This window comes from Meles meles, chromosome 9 (genome assembly GCF_922984935.1).
Source record: "Meles meles chromosome 9, mMelMel3.1 paternal haplotype, whole genome shotgun sequence".
NCBI classification, from domain to species: domain Eukaryota; kingdom Metazoa; phylum Chordata; class Mammalia; order Carnivora; family Mustelidae; genus Meles; species Meles meles.
In genome coordinates this window covers 8214136-8233853 of record NC_060074.1, presented here as the reverse complement: position 1 = coordinate 8233853, position 19718 = coordinate 8214136, and the positions used below count along the sequence as shown (strand labels likewise).

Sequence of the window (19718 nt, the reverse complement as noted above, 5' to 3'; positions counted from 1 at the left end):
CTGCAGACGACTGGGGACTGCTGCGCCACTCTGCCGCAATCCCCTTGCTTGTCTCTCATGGATGTGCTGTTCGAATCTCTGAGCCTCACCATTTTCCTTCTACTTCAAGTGCCTTTCCCTGTGCCCCATCTTTGTTTGCCTTGGGGATTAGTTCTTGAACAACCATCTCAGACTCAGGACCAAGTATGCCTCCTCTTGGCACATTTCTACGTGCAACTTGGCTTGCGAGTCCCTTGTCCAGCATTGTGCTGAGAATCCTTATCGCTGTAGGTGAACACGGTTGAAAGCAGGAGACGATTCCAGACTTTTGGTCTTTTATGATCTACTTGCCTATCATCTCTGTTACCCTTCCCCTAACATTCTCGAGCTCAGTTGCCAGAAACATGGGTGCCCTGGCCCCACTTCCCTCGGGGAGTCTTGACAGAGCTGCTGATACATGTCTGACTCTGGGAATGACAAACTTCGGTGCGACTATCAGATTATGAGCCACTAGACTACATGGTGATTTTGATTTGTTTGCTCTTGTATGCTTGGTGCCGAAAAATGTATAGGAGTAGATGACTCAATAAGTGTCTGTCTTATGAATGAATCATGATGAGTGGAAAGATCTTCAAGCTCTCAATAAGAATGGCAACAATACCACGTGTAGGATTTGGCATTGTAATTGCAGCATTTAACATGAATAGGACAGAGGGGCGATGAGGGAGGGGATAGAGTAAATGGGTGATGGGTACTGGGTGTTATATGTAACACCCAGTGTTACCCAGTGATGAGCACTGGGTGTTATATGTAAGAGATGAATCAGTAAATTCTACTCCTGAAACCAATACTACACTATATGTTAATGAACTAGAATTCAGAGGAAAAATAAAAAGAAAAAATAAAGTAAATAGGAGATAGAAATATTCAATAAATTACGATAGAATTATTGATTATTTGCTATTAGAAAAAAACGAGTTAGATTATTTGTACTATGTAATTCCTGTTGGATTAAAGAAAGGAAATAGGAAAAATTAAGCTGGAAAAGAAAATAATAGTAGATAGATATAATCTGCTTGGCAGATGGGCAATGGCTTTGTTTTTCTTGTTTTGGTAGGGGTGTGTGTGTGTGTTTGTGTGTGTGTTTGTGTGTGTGTGTTTAAGGCCCACCCCTCCCTCTCACCCTACTTTTACTCCAAAGGAACCAATTTCATAGCTTAGGACATATCTGTGCAGAAGTTTTCCTCTATGCATATAAGTCATACATACATAAGCACAATACACATACAAGTTTTTTTCTGAAAAACATAATGTGTGAATACGAATTCACACAATCATTTTCAGCTTGCTTTTTTCATTCTGCATATATTGTGGACAACTTCCAAAGTAGACAGAGATCTTTGCTTAATGGCTGCTTACACAGCATTCCCCCTTTGCTCACTATTAGGATTCTATTTCCTTTTTAGTTTTTGCTAATAAGCCATGCAAAAAGGAATGACTTTGTGTACACACTTGCATACAAGTTGCTGACTTCCAGAGATGGACTACCTCCATCTGTGGTCTCAACCTTCATCCCAGAGGGCCCAGCAGCAAGCTGCCAGGATTTCTGTAGCCCCAGCCAGCATCCCTAGGCCCCTGGGAGAATGCACTCCCCAGTGTGACCGGCTGGTTGTGATCAAGCTGCTGAGAGGAAGAACATCTTGCCATCAGTTCTGCGGCAGGTTGGCAGGTTTAACCCTTTTTACGTGATCAAACACATCCCCCTCTCCTCTTTCCTCTGCATCAGGAGGCCCTCCCAGAGGCCAGCTGGTTCACCTTTGGTCTACCTCATATACTACCTACTACTCTGCCAGTGAGTTTTCTTGCTATGTTTCATTTTTATGAGGTTAACAAGGCAAGTCCACGCAGTGCACGCATCTGATCAAACTCCCATCACGTCTGAAGTTGGAAGAACATAAACATGCTGGAGTTCGTCCTGATTCTGTTTGTTTCTCCACAGAGAAGAAACTTTGTGGAGAAACTGTCACTGACACAAGTTCTCCTAAATTCTCTGCCTTTTATTCTAGTTCTAACAAATAACAAGGCTCATCACTTCCAACCCCTAATTCAGGAAATTTCCCCTGGGTATAGAGATTACTAAAAATAAAAAATATTTTAAAAATCTATTTTTTAAAAAATTTAAAAATGTACCTGGCGTCAAACAATGTTATTGCTTATCTAAACTGTCCGTTTTTTTCTCCTAAGTGATAATACTCAGTTTCGTTGAGAGCAATGAGACATAGAATGGTCCGAATTGCTGGTGGATATTTAAGTATTTATGCTGATGATAAAACAAATTACAATATGAACAATTAATAATTTTGAGCTCATAAACATTTAAAAATTCTTCATATCAGAGAATATAATAAAAAAGCAAACTAAAAGGAAAAAATATTTCCACAAATCTGATTAAAAAGGATAATGTATAAAACAGCTTATGTATACATGTATATATAGTATATATGATACATAACATATAGTATATATTATAATACATATATAATAAAGTTATTAAAACTTTAATTGAAAAAAATGGGTAGAAGGCTAGTTCACAGAACACATGTTATTAAACATGAAAAAACTATAAACTCCACTGATATACTAAGAAAGCAAATTAATGCAATATTACTTATCTTTGGTCAAACAAATTAGCAAACATTTTAAAACTGATTCCTACAATTACGATAGCCTTTCAGAAAAGCAATTTGGTGGGCCACCTGGGTGGCTCAGTCAGTTAAGTGTCCAACTCTTGATCTCCAGCTCAGTCTTGATCTCAGAGTGTGAGTTCAAGCCCCACATTCAGTTCCATGCTGGGCATGGGGCCTTCTTAAAAAAAAAAAAAAAAAGAAAAGAAAAAGTAGCTTAGTGATATTAATCAATTGCTTTTTATAAATTCTTTTATCTTTGACATAGTAGTTTCCTTTTCAGGAATCAAAGAATCATTAGAAATTTTAAGAAATGTATATTTAATGAAACAATTTAACAGCAGTAAATTAGGAGTGACTGAAGGGTTTAATATTAGAAGATAGTTTTTAAAATGTTTTTTTGTTTCAAGCTTTAAAATTCTAGTTAGTAAACATATAATGTAATATTGGTTTCAGAGTTCATCCCTTACATATAACATCCGGTTCTCACCCCAAGTGCCCCCTTAATCCTACTTCCTGTCTAGCCCATCCCCCACCTTCCTCCCTGTATTAACCCCCAGTTTGTTCTCTGTTAAGAGTCTCTTATGGTTTGCTTCCCTCTCTCAGTTTTTTCCCCTTCCCCCATGTTCCTCTGTTTTGTTTCTTAAATTATTAAACTAGTTTAAAAGAGTATTTCATAAAACGGTAAAAGATATTTTATTATCTGAGCTTTAGTAAAAAATTATATGCAAAATTGCCTCTATTCCAATTGTCAAACCCAGAGGGATATAAAAACTGCAGGAAATTTATCCTAATTACCTCTGAATTATATTGGATTTGTTTTAAATGGCAGTCAGCAAGGTCAGTGTTTCAAGGATGGGATTCTAGTCTCACTCATTCTGTGTCTGGCACATAGCAGGTGGTCTGTTCGTGTTGCTTGAACAGTGAGCGAGGGCCAGGTTAACAGATGAATTCTGTCCTGAATGTGTTTAATGCAAATTTTTGTAAGCAGTTTAATAATAGGAGCGGCCAGGAAACACAGCTCTGCGTGACTGCACGCTGCTGGAAACTCTCCGCTGGTGGGGTGACTCGAACTCTGGGTTCTAGGAATTGCCGTACGAAGCTCTGCGGTACATGACAGGGGAGTGCAACTACGGAGGCCGCGTGACCGATGACTGGGACCGGCGCACGCTGCACAGCATTCTGAACAAATTCTTCAACAAAGAATTAGTCCAAAACCCAAGCTACAAATTCGACTCAAGCGGCATCTATTTCGCTCCTCCTTCTGGTGATGTAAGTACGCCCTTCAAAAAAACGAAAAGCAGTAAAACCTGAAAGTCCTCTGATAAAATGGTGATTGTTTTTCCCCCAGAGGCCTCATTTTTTGGGTTAACCATCTTGTGTGCTTGTTCCAGCCTTCTTGAAACAAACCTCTTGCACGTGTAAGCAGTGGTTTGCTGTTTGCCGTAATGTGAGGAATTTCAGAAACGCCACTCGCCTAAGAAGATCTCACATTGGGGAGGGGAGGCGAACCATAAGGGACTATGGACTCTGAAAAACAACCTGAGGGTTTTGAAGGGTCAGGGGTGGGAGGTTGGGGGAACAGGTGGTGGGTAATGGGGAGGGCACGTTTTGCATGGAGCACTGGGTGTTGTGCAAAAAGAATGAATACTGTTACACTGAAAAAATAAATAAAATGAAAAAAAAAAAAAAGGAAAAAGTTAAAAAAAAAAAAAAGAAGATCTTTCTTAGTGACCTGAAATTCTATCGTCATGAATTTGTCCCTTTGGTAAAAAGACATTGTGCCCAGTTAAAATGGAAATATACACGAGAAGGGTTACAAAATGGTATTAACAAGAATAGTTAATATCTAGATCATGCTTACTTATTTACAAAGCAGTACAGTAATTATCTCACTAGAGCATCAGATTAACATCGTATTATTACTCGGCCCTTTTTACAAATGAGAAAGCGGGTTGACGGAAGTTGAGTGACTTGCCCAAGGCCACACAGATAGAAAAGGGAAGAAAGTTACAGAACCATCTACTGCCAAGAGTCCATTTCCTTCTGCTCCTTTTTCCAGGTCTGCCTAGTGGAAGATGTGGTATCTGCCTTCACATGATCACACGGTAGGCGCCTAGGGACTGCCAGGACAATTGAATTGTTCTCATTTTATTCCAAAAAGTCAAAGGGCATGTATTGAAAGTTAAGCCTGACCACGTGCATCCGAGGCACATACCATAACCACGTTGCCCATTAGGATTAGTGCTAGCGGAGAGCAGATGTCAATAGGGATGAAGAGAAGATCCGTCCCAGATCCTCGATCACTAGACAAGTGGATGAGGCCCACATGTGGAACCAGGGGTATCAGGATTTCACGTGAGAAAAAGGCAAGATGAAGTCAGGTGTAAGTAACATGACCCATTTCGAGAAACCGTCAGTGACCAGTCCCCCACCCCCATCCACCATATGTGTCTGTAAGTGTTGGTGACTGTGTGAGCCTGAAGAAAGGTTTGCAATTCTGACCGAAGTCATGTAAATAAAATGCAAGATGTGTGTGCGTATGCAGAAGAAGAAATGTTAATGGTGATTATCTCAGGGTAATAAGCATGTGGGCAATGTTCAGTTTTCTGAATTACATGGATTTATCACAAGAAGAAATAGAAAAATCAGAGTAAAGAGAAAAAGAATATTTTTTTTAATATTTTATTTATTTGACAGAGAGAAATCACAGCTAGGCAGAGAGGCAGGCAGAGAGAGAGGAGGAAGCAGGCTCCCCGCGGAGCAGAGAGCCCGATGTGGGGCTCGATCCCAGGACCCTAGGATCATGACCTGAGCTGAAGGCAGAGGCTTTAACCCACTGAGCCACCCAGGCGCCCCGAAAAAGAATATTTTTATGGCAGTCAATGAAGAACAATCATCAGTACACGTGGCACAGAAAAATTTTCTCCAGAAGATATTTTCTAAATAAGGTGGCTGGGATAGGCCTCTCTCCCTTTTAAAATCCATTCCAGTCTAATGGGACATTTTATTTTTTTCTTCCTAAATGTTTCCTTTTTTTTTTTTTTTTTTTAACTTTGGACCAGGTTGAAAGAAAATGAAAGCATTGGGTGTCCAGTTCCACAGGCTCATCCACTCAGTAACTCGAGTATTGGAAACTTTCTCTTCTCAGAGAGAAAGTTCCACAGGATAATTGATTTCTAACCTCCTGACTCTGTCACTCTCTTTGCAGCACAAGAGCTACATCGAGTACACAAAGACTCTGCCGCTGAACCCTGCACCAGAAATCTTTGGGATGAACTCCAACGCCGACATCACTAAAGATCAGTCAGAAACTCAACTGCTGTTTGATAACATTCTCCTCACCCAGGTATGCGCTCGAGTAGCAACGAGCTCCTGCGGCTGGAAGGGAGTCCGCCCAGGCAGCGTGGGCCCTCTGTTCCAGCGGAGAACCATTTTAAGGAAAAGATGAAAATTCCCATGTACCTTAGATATGAATTTAAACATGAAGTATATGAGCATATGGTTTGGGTTGGCTTTTTCTTTTCCCCATCAGCCTTTTGATTTGGAAAGAATCTTCGAGTATCATTCAGCTGCTAGGAGTTCCATTTCGCCTTTCTTACAGAAACCACGTTCAAGTGCATTGTATTTTCTTTTTCTTCCAAGTTTTTACTTCAATTCTGGTTAGGTAACGTATCGTTAGTGTTGGCTTTAGGAGTAGAATTTAGTGATTCATCACTTAAACGTACCACCCAGTGCTTGTCACAAGTGCCCTCCTTAATCCCCATCACTCATCTAGCCCATCCCCCACTGCCCTCCAGCAACCCTTCGTTTGTTCTCTATGGTTAAGAGTTTCTTATGGGTTGCCTCCCTGTCTGTTTTAATCTTATTTTATTTTTCCTTCCCTAAGTTCATCCATATTGTTTCATAAATGCCACATATGAGCGAAATCATATGGTATTATCTTTCTCTGACCGACTTATTTCACTTACCATAAAACCCTATAGCTTCATCTACGACATGGCAAATGGCAAGATTTCATTCTTTTTGATGGTTGAGGAATATTCCTGTGTGTGTGTGTGTGTGTGTGTGCATAAATGTGTGTATATATGTATAAACACACCACATCTCCTTTATCTATTCATCACGCAATGGATACTTGGGCTCCTTCCATAGTCTGCTGTTGTTGATAGTGCTGCTATAAACATCAGGGTGCTTGTGCTCCCTTCAAATCTGTACTTTTCTATACTTTAGGTAGATACCTCTTAGTGAAATTGCTGGGTCGTAGGGTAGCTCTATATGTAACTTTTTGAGGAACCTCCATGCTGTTTCCCAGAGTGGCTGCACCAGCTTCCGTTCCCACCAGTAGTGCAAGAGTGTTCCTTTTCTCCACATCCTCGCCAACATTTGTTTTTTCCCGAGTTGTTCACTTTAGCCATTCTGACAAGTGTGAAGTGGTATCTCATTTGGTTTTGATTTGTATTTCCCTGATGCCGAGTGATGTGGAGCAACTTTTCATGTGTCTATTAGCCACCTGGATGTCTTCTTTGGAAAAATGTCTATTGATGTCTTCTGCCCGGTGGATTCTTTGCTTTTGGGGGGATTGAGTTTGATCAGTTCTTTATAGATTTTGGATCATACTCTTTATCAGATACGTCATTTGCAAATATCTTCTCCCATTCTGTAGGCTGTCTTTTACTTTTGCTTACTGTTTCCTTCACTGTGCAGAAGCTTTTTATCTTGATGAAGTCCCAATAGTTCATTTTTGTTTTTGTTTCCCTTGCCTCAAGGAGCATGTCTAGTCAGAAGTTGCTACGGCCAAGGTCAAAGAGGTTGTTGCCTGTGTTCTTTAGGATTTTGACATTTCCTGTCTCGCATTTAGGTCTTTCATCCATTTTGAATTTATTTTTGTGTATGGTGTAAAAAAGTAGCCCAGTTTCCTTCTGCCTGTCATTGTCCATGTTTCCCCATCACCATTTGTTGAAAAATTGGTTTTTTTCCACTGGATATTCTTTCCTGCTTTGTCAAAGATTACTTGGCCATATAGCTGCAGGACCACTTCTGGATTCTTTTCTGTTCCATTGATCCACATGCCTGTTTTTGTGCCAGTACCATGCTGTCTTGATTATTACAGCTTTGTAATAGAGCTTGAAGTCCGGAATTGTGATGCCGCCATCCTTGGGTTTGTTTGTTTGTTTTCAACATTCCTCTGGCTATTTGGGGGTCTGTCTGATTCCATACAAATTTTTGGATTGTTTGTTCTAACTCTGTAAAGCTGGTGGTATTTTGATAGGGATTGCATTGAATGTGTAAATTCTTTGGGCAGTATAGACATTCTAACAATATTTGTTCTTCCAATCCATAAGCATGGGATGTTTTCTGTTTCTTTATGTCATCTTCAATTTCTTTCATAAGTGTTCTATAGTTTTCAGAGTATAGATTTTTACTGTTTTAGTCAGGTTTATTCCTAGGTATCTTATGGTTTTTGGTGCAATTGTAAATGGGATCGATACCTTGACTTCTCTTTCTGCTGCTTCATTATTGTTATAGAGAAATGCAACATATTTCTGTATGTTGATTTTATATCCTACAACTTTGCTGAATTCATGTATTATTTCTAGCAATGTTTTGGTAGAGTCTTTTGGGTTTTCTACTTAGAGTAGCATGTCATGTGCAAATAGTGAAAGTTTGGCTTCTTCCTTGCTGATGCTTTAAATTTCTTTTTGCTGCCTGATTGCTGAGGCTAAGATGTCCAGTACTATGTTGAGCAACAGTGGTTATAGTGGGCATCCCTGTCATATTCCTGACCTTAGGAGAAAAGGTCTCAGTTTTTCCCCATTGAGAATGATATTAACTATGGGTCCTTTTTAAAAAAAAAATTTATTTATTTATTTTGACAGAGAGAGATCACAAGTAGGCAGAGAGGCAGGCAGAGGGAGAAGGGGAAGCAGGCTCCCCGCTGAGCAGAGAGCTCGATGGGGGGCCCAATCCCAGGACCCTGAGACCATGACCTGAGCCGAAGGCAGAGGCGCCCCAACTATGGGTCTTTTATATATGGCCTTTATGATGTTGAGCTTTATCCCTTCTATCCCTACTTTCTTGAGGTTTTTTTCAAGAAAGGTACTGTATATTGTCAGATGTTTTTTCTGCATCTGTTGAGAGAATTATATGGTTCTTATCCTTTCTTTTATAAATGTAGTGTATCATGTTGATTGATTTGTGAATATTGAGCCACCGCTGCAGCCCAGGAAAAAAATCCCACTTGATTGTGGTGAACAATTCTTTTAACATCCAGTTGGATTCAATTTGCTAGTATCTTGTTGGGAGTTTTTGTATCCATGTTCATCAGGGATATTGGTCTGAAATTTTCCCTTTTTTAGAAAGTTTTATTTCTTTTACAGAAAGAAAAAGAGAGAGGAAACAGGATGGGAGCAGTAGAAGGAAAAACTCTCAAGCAGACTCCATGCTGAGTACAGAGACTGACACTCAGCTCGATCTCACAACCTTGAGATCATGACTTGAGACCAAATCAAGTGTCAGATGCTTAACCGACTGAGCCACCCAGGGGCCCCTCTAATTCTCCTTTTTAGTAGGGTCCTCTGTCTGGTTTTGGAATCAAGATAATTCTGGCCTCATAGAATGAGTTTAGAGGTTTTCCTTCCATTTCTATTTTTTGGAACAGTTTGAGAAGATTAAGTGTTAACTCTTCTTTAAATGTTTGGTAGAATTCCCCTGGGAAGCCATCTGCCATGGACTCTTGTTTCTTGGGAGACATTCGATTACTAATTCAATTTCTTTGCTGGTCATTGGTCTGTTGAAATTTTCTGTTTCTTTCTGCTTTGGTTTTGGTAGTTTATATTTTTATAGGAATTTATTTATTTCTTCTAGATGGCCCAATTCCTTGTCATATAATTGCTCATAATATACTCTGATAATTGTTTGTGTTTCTGCAGTGTTGGTTGTGATCTTTCCTCTCTCTTTAGTGATTATTTATTTGGGTCCTTTCTTTTTTCTTTTTGATAAATCTGGCCAGGTTATCAATTTTATTAATTCTTTCAAAGAACCAGCTCCTAGTTTTGTTGATCTGTTCTGCTGTTCTTTTTAAAATTTCTATATCCTTTATTTCTGCTCTAATCTTTTATCATTCCCATTTTTCTGCTGGTTTTCAGCTTTATTTGCTATTCTTTTTCTAGCTCCTTTAGGTGTAAGGTCAGATTGTGTATTTGAGATTTTTCTTGCTTCTTGAGGTAGGATTGTATTGCTAAGTACTTCCCTCCTTGACTGCTTTGCTGCATCCCAGATGTTTCTGGACTACTGTGTTTTCATTTTCAGTTGCTTCCATGAATTTTTTATTTCATCTTTAATTTCCTGATTAACCTATTCATCCTTTCGTAGGATGTTCTTTAACCTCCATGTATTTGTGGTCAATCCAAATTTTTTCTTGTGGTTGGCTTCAAGTTTCAAAATGCTGTGGTCTGAAAATATGCGTGGTGTGATCTCAATCTTTCTGCACAGGTTGAGGCCTGATTTGTGACACGGTGTGTGATCTATTCTGGAGAATATTCCATGTTCACTCAAAAAGAATGTGTGTTCTGCCACTTTAGGATGAAATGTTCTGGCGATATCTGTGAAGTCCACCTGGTCTAGTGTGTCATTGAAAGCCCTTGTTTCGTTGTTGATCCTCTGCTTAGATGATCTGTTCATTGCTGTGAGTGGGGTGTTAAAGTTCCCTATTATTATTGTATTATCAGTGAGTTTCTTTATGTTTGTTCTTTTTTTTTTTTTTAAGATTATTTATTTATTTATTTGACAGAGAGAGATCGCAAGCAGACAGAGAGGTAGGCAGAGAGAGAGAGGGAAGCAGGCTCCCTGCTGAGCAGAGAGCCCGATGCGGGGCTCGATCCCAGGACCCTGAGATCATGACCTGAGCCTAAGGCAGCGGCTTAACCCACTGAGCCACCCAGGCGCCCCTCTTTATGTTTGTTCTTAATTGATTTAGATATTTGGGTGATTCTAAGTTGGAAGAATAAATATTTACAATTGCTTGATTTTCTGATGGGTAGACCCCTTTGTTAAAATGATACAGTGCTATTCTTCATCTCTTATTACAGACTTTGGTTTAAAATTTAGTTTGTCTGATACAAGTATGGCTACTCCAGCTTTCTTCTGATGACCATTAGCTTGATAAAATGTCCTCCATCCCCCCACTTTCAATCTGCAGGTGTCTTTGGGTCTAAATGAGTCTCTTGTAAGCAGCGTATAATGGGTCTTATTTTTTTAATCATTCTCATACCCTATGTCTTTTGATTGGAGCATTCAATCCATTTACATTCAAAGTCGTTATTGATAGATATGATTTGGTGCCATTTAAAACTGCAAAGTTGCCATTGTACCTGTAAAGTTGCTCTTCCTTTGATTGTCTCTGTTTCCTTTCTAGCCTTTGTTTCTTTTTGGTCTCTCTTTCCCACTAAAAGGGCCCTTGAATATTTCTTGCAGGGCTGGTTTAGTGTTCACAAACTCCTTTGGTTTTTGCTTATCTGGGAAATTCTTTATCTTTCCTTCTGTTCTGAACAACAGCCTTGCTGGGTAAAGGATACTGGGCTGCATCTTTTTCTCCTTAGCACATTGACTATTTCATCCCACTCCCTCTGGCCTGCCAACTTACTGTGGCCACGTCTGCTGCTAACCTTATATATCTACTTTTGTAGGTTAAGGATGCTTTTTTCCCACCACTTTCAGAGTTCTCTCTTTATCTTTGTATTTTGCAAGTTTCACTATGATATGTCTCGGTATTGATCTGTTTTTGTTGATTTTGAGGGGAGTTCTCTGTGCCTCTTGGATTTTAGTGCCTGTTTCTTTCCCCAGATTAGGGAAGTTCTCAGCCATAATTTATTCAAATAAACCTTTTGCCCCCTTTTCCCACTCTTTTTCTTCAGGGGCTCCTATAACATGGCTATTGTCGTGCTTTATGTAATTGCCGAGTCCCCTAAATCTATATTCATGATCTAATAGTTTTCTTTCCTGTTCTTTTCAGCTTCATTATTTCCATAATTTCATCTTCTGTATCACCTCTTTGTTCCTCTGCTCCTTCCATCCTCACTGTGATCACATACAGTCAGGTTTGCATCTCAGTCACAGCATTTTTTCATTTCAGCCTGACTAGTTTTCAGGTCTTTTATCTCTGTAGCCAGGGTTTCTCTGGTGTTTTCTGTCCTTCTTTCGAGTCCAGCCAGTGTTCTTATGATTGCTGTTCTAAGTTCTGTCAGACATATTGCTTGTATCTGTTTTGAGTAAATCCCTGGCTGTGATTTCTTCTTGATCTTTCTTTAGCGGAGAATTCCCCCATCTTGTCATTATGTCTGTTAGTTTCTGTCTTCACGTACTTGCACACTCGTTATTTTTGTTATTAATTACTTACTGACTGAGAGTAAGACTAGGAAGGAGTCACACACTGTCCAGGGCCTGGCACGTCCGCAGGTGTCTCCAGTGTGTGCTGTGTGCGCTCTGCTCTCGTGGTTGGGCTGCTCTCCCCCACGGGTCAGTCCTCTGCAGAATTCCTCCGTTCTTGCAATAGGCAGTGTTTAGGCCTTTAACTAGGTGTGCTTTGATTTGTTAAAATAAGCCTGATTTAAAAAAAAAAAAAAAAAAAAAAGCCTGATCTGCAAAAAGGAAAAGGGGACAAGAAAACCCCCTAAAGAAACAAACAAAAAACTATAAGATAGTTTGCCAAAGAAAAAGAAAGGAAGGAAGCCTGATCCAAAGAAAGAAAAAAAGAAATGAAAAAACAAACAAACAATAACCTCTAAGCCTGATTCCAAAGCGGGGAAAAAAAAGAGCAAGAAAGCCTGGTCCTATTTCCACCAGGAGAGCAGCTCCTGGGCGGCTCAGTCAGTTAAGCGTCTGACTCTCGGTTTCGGGCCTGGTCATGACTTCACAGTCGTCAGGTTGAGCCCCGAGCTGGGACCATGCTAAGTGCAGAGTCTCCCTGAGATTCCTTCCTCTTCCCTTTCCGTTCCCTTCTGTTTCATCCCCTCTTGTGCACGTGGACACTTTCTTTTTCCCCCCTCCCCCATCTTAAACGAATAAGCAAATAAAATCTCTTGCCACCAGCACTGAAGCTGCCGCTTTGGAGCAGTGTGTGGTCAGTGGCCTTGGTGCGCAGGGGGCCTGTGTGGGTCCACTGGGGGAGACGCCTGCCCCCCGGGCTCACCGCCACACCTGCCCGGGGAAGGATGCCCCTGCAAGGTGCAGCGGGGCAGGATTCGGTGATATGTGGGAAGAGGTTTGATGCCAGAATCCAGTCTAAAATTTTGCCCGTTTTCTAGTCTCTTACTAATTCAACACCAACCGATAAAGTGACTTATCTTCTTCAAATGTTCCAGAACATTTAACGTCGTTTACATAGAAAGTTTCTTTCACATCAGTATTTTATCAGATTACATCATATTTAAAGACTTGCAGCAGTAAGTAAAGGACGTACAAAAAGGTTGAGGAGAAAAATACCATCGACACTTTGTAGACGTGCAGCTCCACTTACCAGAGGGTAAATGGAAGCACATGTCAGAGGGTAATTTAAGGCATTAGAACTCAGCGTGCCATGGGCACGAGTCAGTGTATTTGAATGAAAAACATTTAGTCTTGCTCTCCGACTAAGAGGTCTTCTCTTGTAGTCTCCCTTTAGCAGAAATGCTCAGTCGTTGGTTTCTTTCATTTCTGAAAGCAGATTAGTCCAAATGGTAAGAGTTCCCTTAGTGACTGAGTAAAATTTGAATAAGTGAGTTATCCCATGAACTGACTTTGTAGGGATGTTTTTACTTTTATGGAATCTCAGAATAATGATGATAATAGCTAACACTGACATAGTACTGACCGTACACTGACTCTGTTCTAAGTGCTTCGTGTATAACGGTGTGATGCACACGGCAGTCCTCTGAGGTAAGGGCTAATTATTCCCAGTTTACAGCTAGAAAACACATACAGAATGATTAAGTAGCTCAGCTAGTACAAACTCGAGCCAGGACTCAAAGCAGTCTGACTCCCAGTAGTTTGGCTCCAGAATCTGTGTTCCGAACCATAATGCTAAACTTTTTCTGGGTTCTAAAGACGCTCTAGGACCGAGCAGGGCAGATAATAAGAGACGATGGGGCAGGGTGTGGGGAGCTAAAAGAACCGTATTAGGGGGTGCCTGGGTGGCTCAGTGAGTTGAAGCCTCTGCCTTCGGCTCAGGTCATGATCCCAGGGTCCTGGGATTGAGCCCCGCATCGGGCTCTCTGCTCAGCGGGGAGCCTGCTTCTCCCTCTCTCTGTCTCTGCCTCCCTCTCTGCCTACTTGTGATCTCTGTCAAATGGATGTATAAAATCTTTAAAAAAAAAAAAAGAACCATATTAGGGAGGACAAAACGGGGTGCTGTCCTTGACGGGAGAGTCCACGGTGCTCCTCGCTCTGGTCTACTGTCAGATGACATGTTCCAATAAGGGAGAAAGGGAAAAGACTGTTTTTTACATCCCTATTACATATGCTAATTCCACTCAAATCAGTTCTTGCCTGAGTACAAAAGTATAGGCAGAGACATGAGTAAGGAGATGTCTGGGAGTATTAGACGCACGCAATACACTGGGGAGTGACAACAGGCCATGAGAGTGGCTTTTGGCTTTATTTCAGGTTGATGGGGTGTGTCACATCACAGAACACATACAACAGTCGGTTCATTCCAACAGAAAATGACTCAGAACCAAACCAATAAGTCTAAATGCACTTGGGGCATCTTCTCGGTGTGCGATTAAACAGCCTCTTCAGTACCCTCACCCTCAGACTGGCAAGTGCAATTATGCTAATGGGTGGGCAGGAGTTCATTGCTTCTACGTTGGGTTTACCACAACTCAGCGGCAAAGAGACCAGAACAGCAGAGTTTGGAGAGCAAGTTAACAATGACAAAACTTTTACATTGTGTATTTAAAATATCTTAAAAAAAAAACAGAACAGGAAAAAAAATTAGAACAAGAATATTTGGTCTCGGGAAGGTTACTTTGGCAGAGCTCTTTGTTCATGCCTAAGCACCAGTAAAGAAACCGGGAAATACAAAATCTGAAATAAGACTAAACACAATTTCCTAGGGCTTGAAAAATATGAGCTATATTCATTTATATTCTAATTGTGCTCGTTTTCTCTCAACGTGCGCGTGCAAGTGCACATACCCATTCGTTCATTGTGAGGATTTAAACGGTTTCCAAAAAAATATAGATTCATTTGCACCCTGCCACTATAAACATAAAAAATAAAAACTGCAATGAAGTTCCCCTTCCTTTGTTTCAGTGTGGATCACTAAAGTCTGCCTTTCTCCATAACTCTTACAACTGCTTTGAGGAGATGAGCTAATTTTCTTTGCCCTTCTGGTTCAAGGACAAAACTTTATCTCTGCTTTTGGCAACCAGTAGGCACCAGAGTTATTGGCAAATATATTTTGTGGCAAGTTTTCTCAAAGCAAGATCAAATTTCCTTCTCCTGGCTGTTAAAGTTCATCATTTCTGAATCACCCCACCAACACAAACGCTTTTTCTCCCTCTCTCCACACCAGCCACTCCCCCTCTACCTAGCTAGCCCAGTGTGTGGCTCATTTTCTTGCTCTAGACCCTCTTTTTCCTGTGAACAACTGTCCATGCCCTCTTCCTTGCTCCCTAACAATGGTTTTCTCCTGAATCCCCATCCCGTGCCTGTTTTTATCAATTCATTCAGTCTTGTGCAGAGAAGAATCATTGGTAAAATAGCAGAATAGTACTCATTCGTACAAAATTTACCTTAGGAGTTTTCCTACTCAGCAATTCCTACAACTTCATGAGGAATTCTCGTTTTTTGCTTGCATTCTTTACAGTCTCGTTCAGCAGACGCTGGTGCAAAATCCTCAGACGAAGTCATAGATGAGGTTGCTGGGGACATCTTGGGCAAACTTCCCCACAACTTTGATGTTGAGGCTGCGATGAGGAGGTACCCGACAACGTATACTCAGAGCATGAACACTGTGCTTGTCCAAGAGATGGGACGGTTCAATAAATTGTTGCAGACCATAAGGGACTCATGCATTGATATTCAAAAAGCGATCAAGGTAAGGAAATATACAAGGAAATATATAAAAGAAAAATCCTTGTAATAACTTATCATTCATTTTACTCAGCAAATATTTACTGGGGGGAGACCGTGTGCAAGCACTGTTCGTTCTTCATTCTGGGGATAGAAGCAAAATCCCTGCCCTTGAAGACCATGTAGGATTCTGGGGATGACAGTTCGTAAGTGGGTAAGGAATCATGGAGTGTGTTAGACGGCATAGTTTGCTAGGTAGGATACATGCTAAGGAAACACAAAGGAGTAAGAAAGACCAAGCCTTTGCTTTCATAGAGCTTAAGTTTTAAAGGTTTATTTATTTGAAAGAGAGAGGAAAGAGTAAGGGGAGGAGCAAAGGGAGAGGGAGAGAGAAATTTAGCAGACTCCTCGCTGAGCCTGAGTCAGGGGTCTGTCCTCATGCCCCTGAGATCGTGACCTGAGCTGAAACAAAGAGTCGAACATTTAACCAACTGCGCCACCCAGGTGCACCCCCACCCTTAAAAAGAAATAAACAGCCAATCTTTATTTTACTTTATTTTTGAGAGAGAGTGCTCACTTCGGCAGCACATACACTTTTGAGAGCGCGAGAACGGTGGAGAGGGAGAGGGACCGAAGGAGAGGGAGAGAATCCCACGCAGGCTCCACGCCTGACACTGGGCTCAGTCTCAGACCTGAGCTGAAATCAAGAGTCAGACGTTTAACCAAATGAGGCACCTGGAGCCCCCATAGAGCTGAAGTTTTGATTAGGGAGATAAAAATTTAAAATACGTGTATAATTTTGATAAATGTTAAGTTCCATGAGAAAAAAATAAAGCATGAGAGGATAGAGAGTGATGGGTGGGAAACCCATCTGGTGTCAGACGACTGACACAAAGTGAAAGGTGCTGACCCTTCAGCAGGGGTCTGAACTCAACGGCGAACCATGGAACCTTCGGGCTGAGGATAGGGTAAGTGCAAAGACGGTGACAAGAACAAGCCGGGCCTGGTCCGGGAACACTAGGAAAGGCTCTTGGGGCTGGAGTGGAGTGAGCATGAGGGAAACAGTAGGACAGAGAAAAGCCATGATCATGAATTAAGATCATGAATTTTGTTGTAAAAAATAAAAGTAAGGGGAGGTGTTCAGAGCGTTTTAAGCAATGAAGTGAAATGATCCGTTTTATATTTGTAGAAGTTCACTCTGACCCCTGCAGGAAGGACTGTGGGGGAGCAGCGTGCAGGTAGGCCGCAATCATCCTCCTGACGCTCCAGCCGAGCTTGTTCCGGTTGTAGCTTTGGAGGGGGAGCAAAGTGGTCGAACAGGAGCTCTTGTGGAAAGAGGGGTCTCCTGGGCTGGTTGTGGTGTCATCTGGCTGGGATGTTTGGCCGAGCAGCATTCAGGATCCTCGGTTTCTCCTTGACCTGGTTCTTCCCGTACCCTTCCTGGAAGAGAACGGCCTGGCTTCCGGCATTCTGGGGAAAAGGGGAGAGAGGCCTCAGGGGTCTCAGCATCCAGTGTACATTCATCATGTAATTCCTGACTTCAGGGTGGTAATCTGACCCCCAGCCGAGCCTGGCAGCCCCCAGGGATTTCTTGTTTTCCCTTCCACGTTTCATTCAAGGTGGGCAAAGTGCAGATCTGTGGACGAAGTCCTAGAAATCTGTTTTTGAAACCCAATTTCAATAACTCTTCTCATTTGGCTGCACCTTCCACCCCTCTTTCCTCTGGGGCCATCGGTTCCAAACACTCGTGGGTATTCCCCAGTATGTCTGGTTGCTCCCTGGCTTTCTCCTCTACTGGTCGGGCTCCGGTTAACGCCCGACTTCAACATCACCTGCCAACAGTCCACATGCTTTCTAGCTCCCAAAACTGGGTTGCCATTTTGCCTTGCCCTAATTGTTTTCTGCACTTGTAGGCTTATGTCCTTAAAACATAAATTCTTGGGGCGCCTGGGTGGCTCAGTGGGTTAAGCCGCTGCCTTCGGCTCAAGTCATGATCCCAGGGTCCTGGGATCGAGCCCCGCATCGGGCTCTCTGTTCAGCAGGAAGCCTGCTTTTCCTCCTCTCTCTCTGCCTGCCTCTCTGTGTGTCAAATAAATAAAACAAACAAACAAAACATAAATTCTTTTACTGCTGTTTTAGTGGGTTTGGGAAAGGAGGCAAAGGAAAGGTGGGTGTTGAACATACTAAATTTACTCTAAAATCTTCTCCGTATGCTAGTTGGGGTAATTCTGTCAACTATAGAGAAAAGAGGAATCTTGATGGCAACTGGCCCAACTGTAAGATCAAGGAGGCAGTAATTTTTATTTATTTATTTATTTATTTATTTTTAAAGATTTTATTTATTTCTTTGACAGAGACAAATCACAAGTAGGCAGAGAGGCAGGCAGAGAGAGGAAGAAGCAGGCTCCCTGCTGAGAGGAAAGCCTGGTGTGGGGCTCGATCCCAGGACCCTGAGATCACAACCCAAGATGAAGGCAGAGACTTTAACCCACTGAGCCACCCAGGCACCCCGAGGCAGTAATTTTTAAAGGCCTCAAAGTTTTAACACATGTCCACCTGTGACTCAAAATGGGTAAGACCAGGGCACCTGGCTGGCTCGGCTGGTAGAGCATGCAACCCTTGATCTCAGGGTCATGATTTTGAGCCCCGTGTTGGGCAAAGAGTTTACTTAAATAATTAACAAAATGGGATAAGATCAATTGGGCTTCATAGGCGGAACTGAGACTATTTTAACTTTCTAAAGGATTTCATATAATTTTTTCTAATTTTATATTCATCACTATTCTGTTAAGAAGACAGGAGATGTAACAGTTGTCTATTCAAAAGAGCAGTGAACTTGCTGTGAAGTGTGTAAGCCTGATGATTCACAGACACGTACCCCTCGGGCAAATAATGCAAAAAAAAAAAAAAAAAAAAGGCAGTAAACTAAGTCCAAGTTAGTCTGTGATTTAATAGCTAGTGAGTAGCTAAGTATTAAGATTTTTCCAGGGTGGGAAAAAGGCTGAAGGAAGTCAAAAGGCACAAACTTTGAGTTATAAAATAAGAGCCATGGGAGTGCAATGTATAGCCTAATGACTATAGTTAATAATGCTGTGTTGCGAAGTCAAAAGTTGTTGAGCGTGAATCTTGAAAGTTCTCATCACAAGAAACAATACTGTAACTATGTGTGGTGACAGATGTTACCCAGACTACTGTGACCATTTCGCAATATATCCAAATACATAAACCATCATATTGTATATACGAAACTAATACAGTTGAGCCTTTAACAACATGGGCGTTAGGGTTGCTGACCCCCGTGTAGCCAAAAATCCGCATATAACTCCTGACCTCTCAAAAACTTAACTGCTAATAGCCAATTGATGACTGGAAGCCTTGTCCATAACATAAACAGTCAACACTAATATGTATAATGTACTGTATTCTTACGATACCTTTCTCTGAAATTTTTCAGTATTTCTAGGTTACTTGGTTCATCTGTGAGTTTCTTCAAATAGGTACAAATCTCAAAAAAAATTCAATGTATTTATTCAAAAAATCCTCCTGGACCATACAGTTCAAATCCCCTTGTTCAAGGGTCAACTGTACCATGTTACGTGTCAATTATACCTCAGTAAGAAAATTTTCCACAAAAATTTGATTAAAAGTAAAATTATCAATATTTTGTAAGGAATAGTTCTATGACTCCATGACTTACTGTCAGCAAAAGAATGTATCTTTTCTTTTTTCCCATATGACCCAGCTTTCATCACAAGTTTAAACAAAGGATACTTATGAAAAAGGTATTTAAGAGAGGATTGTCCAAAATCAGTATGATCACGTTAACCAAACGTTTACATGTTTCAGGGGCTTGTGGTGATGTCTACAGATCTGGAAGAAGTGGTTAGCAGCATTCTGAATGTCAAAATTCCAGGCATGTGGATGGGTAAATCATACCCAAGCCTTAAACCACTTGGGAGCTATGTGAATGACTTCCTTTCAAGACTGAAATTCTTGCAAGTG

The 19718-nt window shown here is 41.2% G+C and overlaps 1 protein-coding gene across 1 annotated transcript in view; it reads left to right on the top strand.

Annotated features, from left to right (window-relative positions):
* DNAH7 (dynein axonemal heavy chain 7) overlaps positions 1 to 19718 on the top strand; it is a 249669-nt gene that overhangs the window by 222566 nt on the left and 7385 nt on the right. The window contains exons 59-62 of the mRNA XM_046018191.1: positions 3750 to 3935; positions 5875 to 6012; positions 15511 to 15741; positions 19563 to 19715. Coding sequence (XP_045874147.1) covers positions 3750 to 3935; positions 5875 to 6012; positions 15511 to 15741; positions 19563 to 19715 — 708 coding nt within the window. The remainder of the gene's footprint in view (positions 1 to 3749; positions 3936 to 5874; positions 6013 to 15510; positions 15742 to 19562; positions 19716 to 19718) is intronic.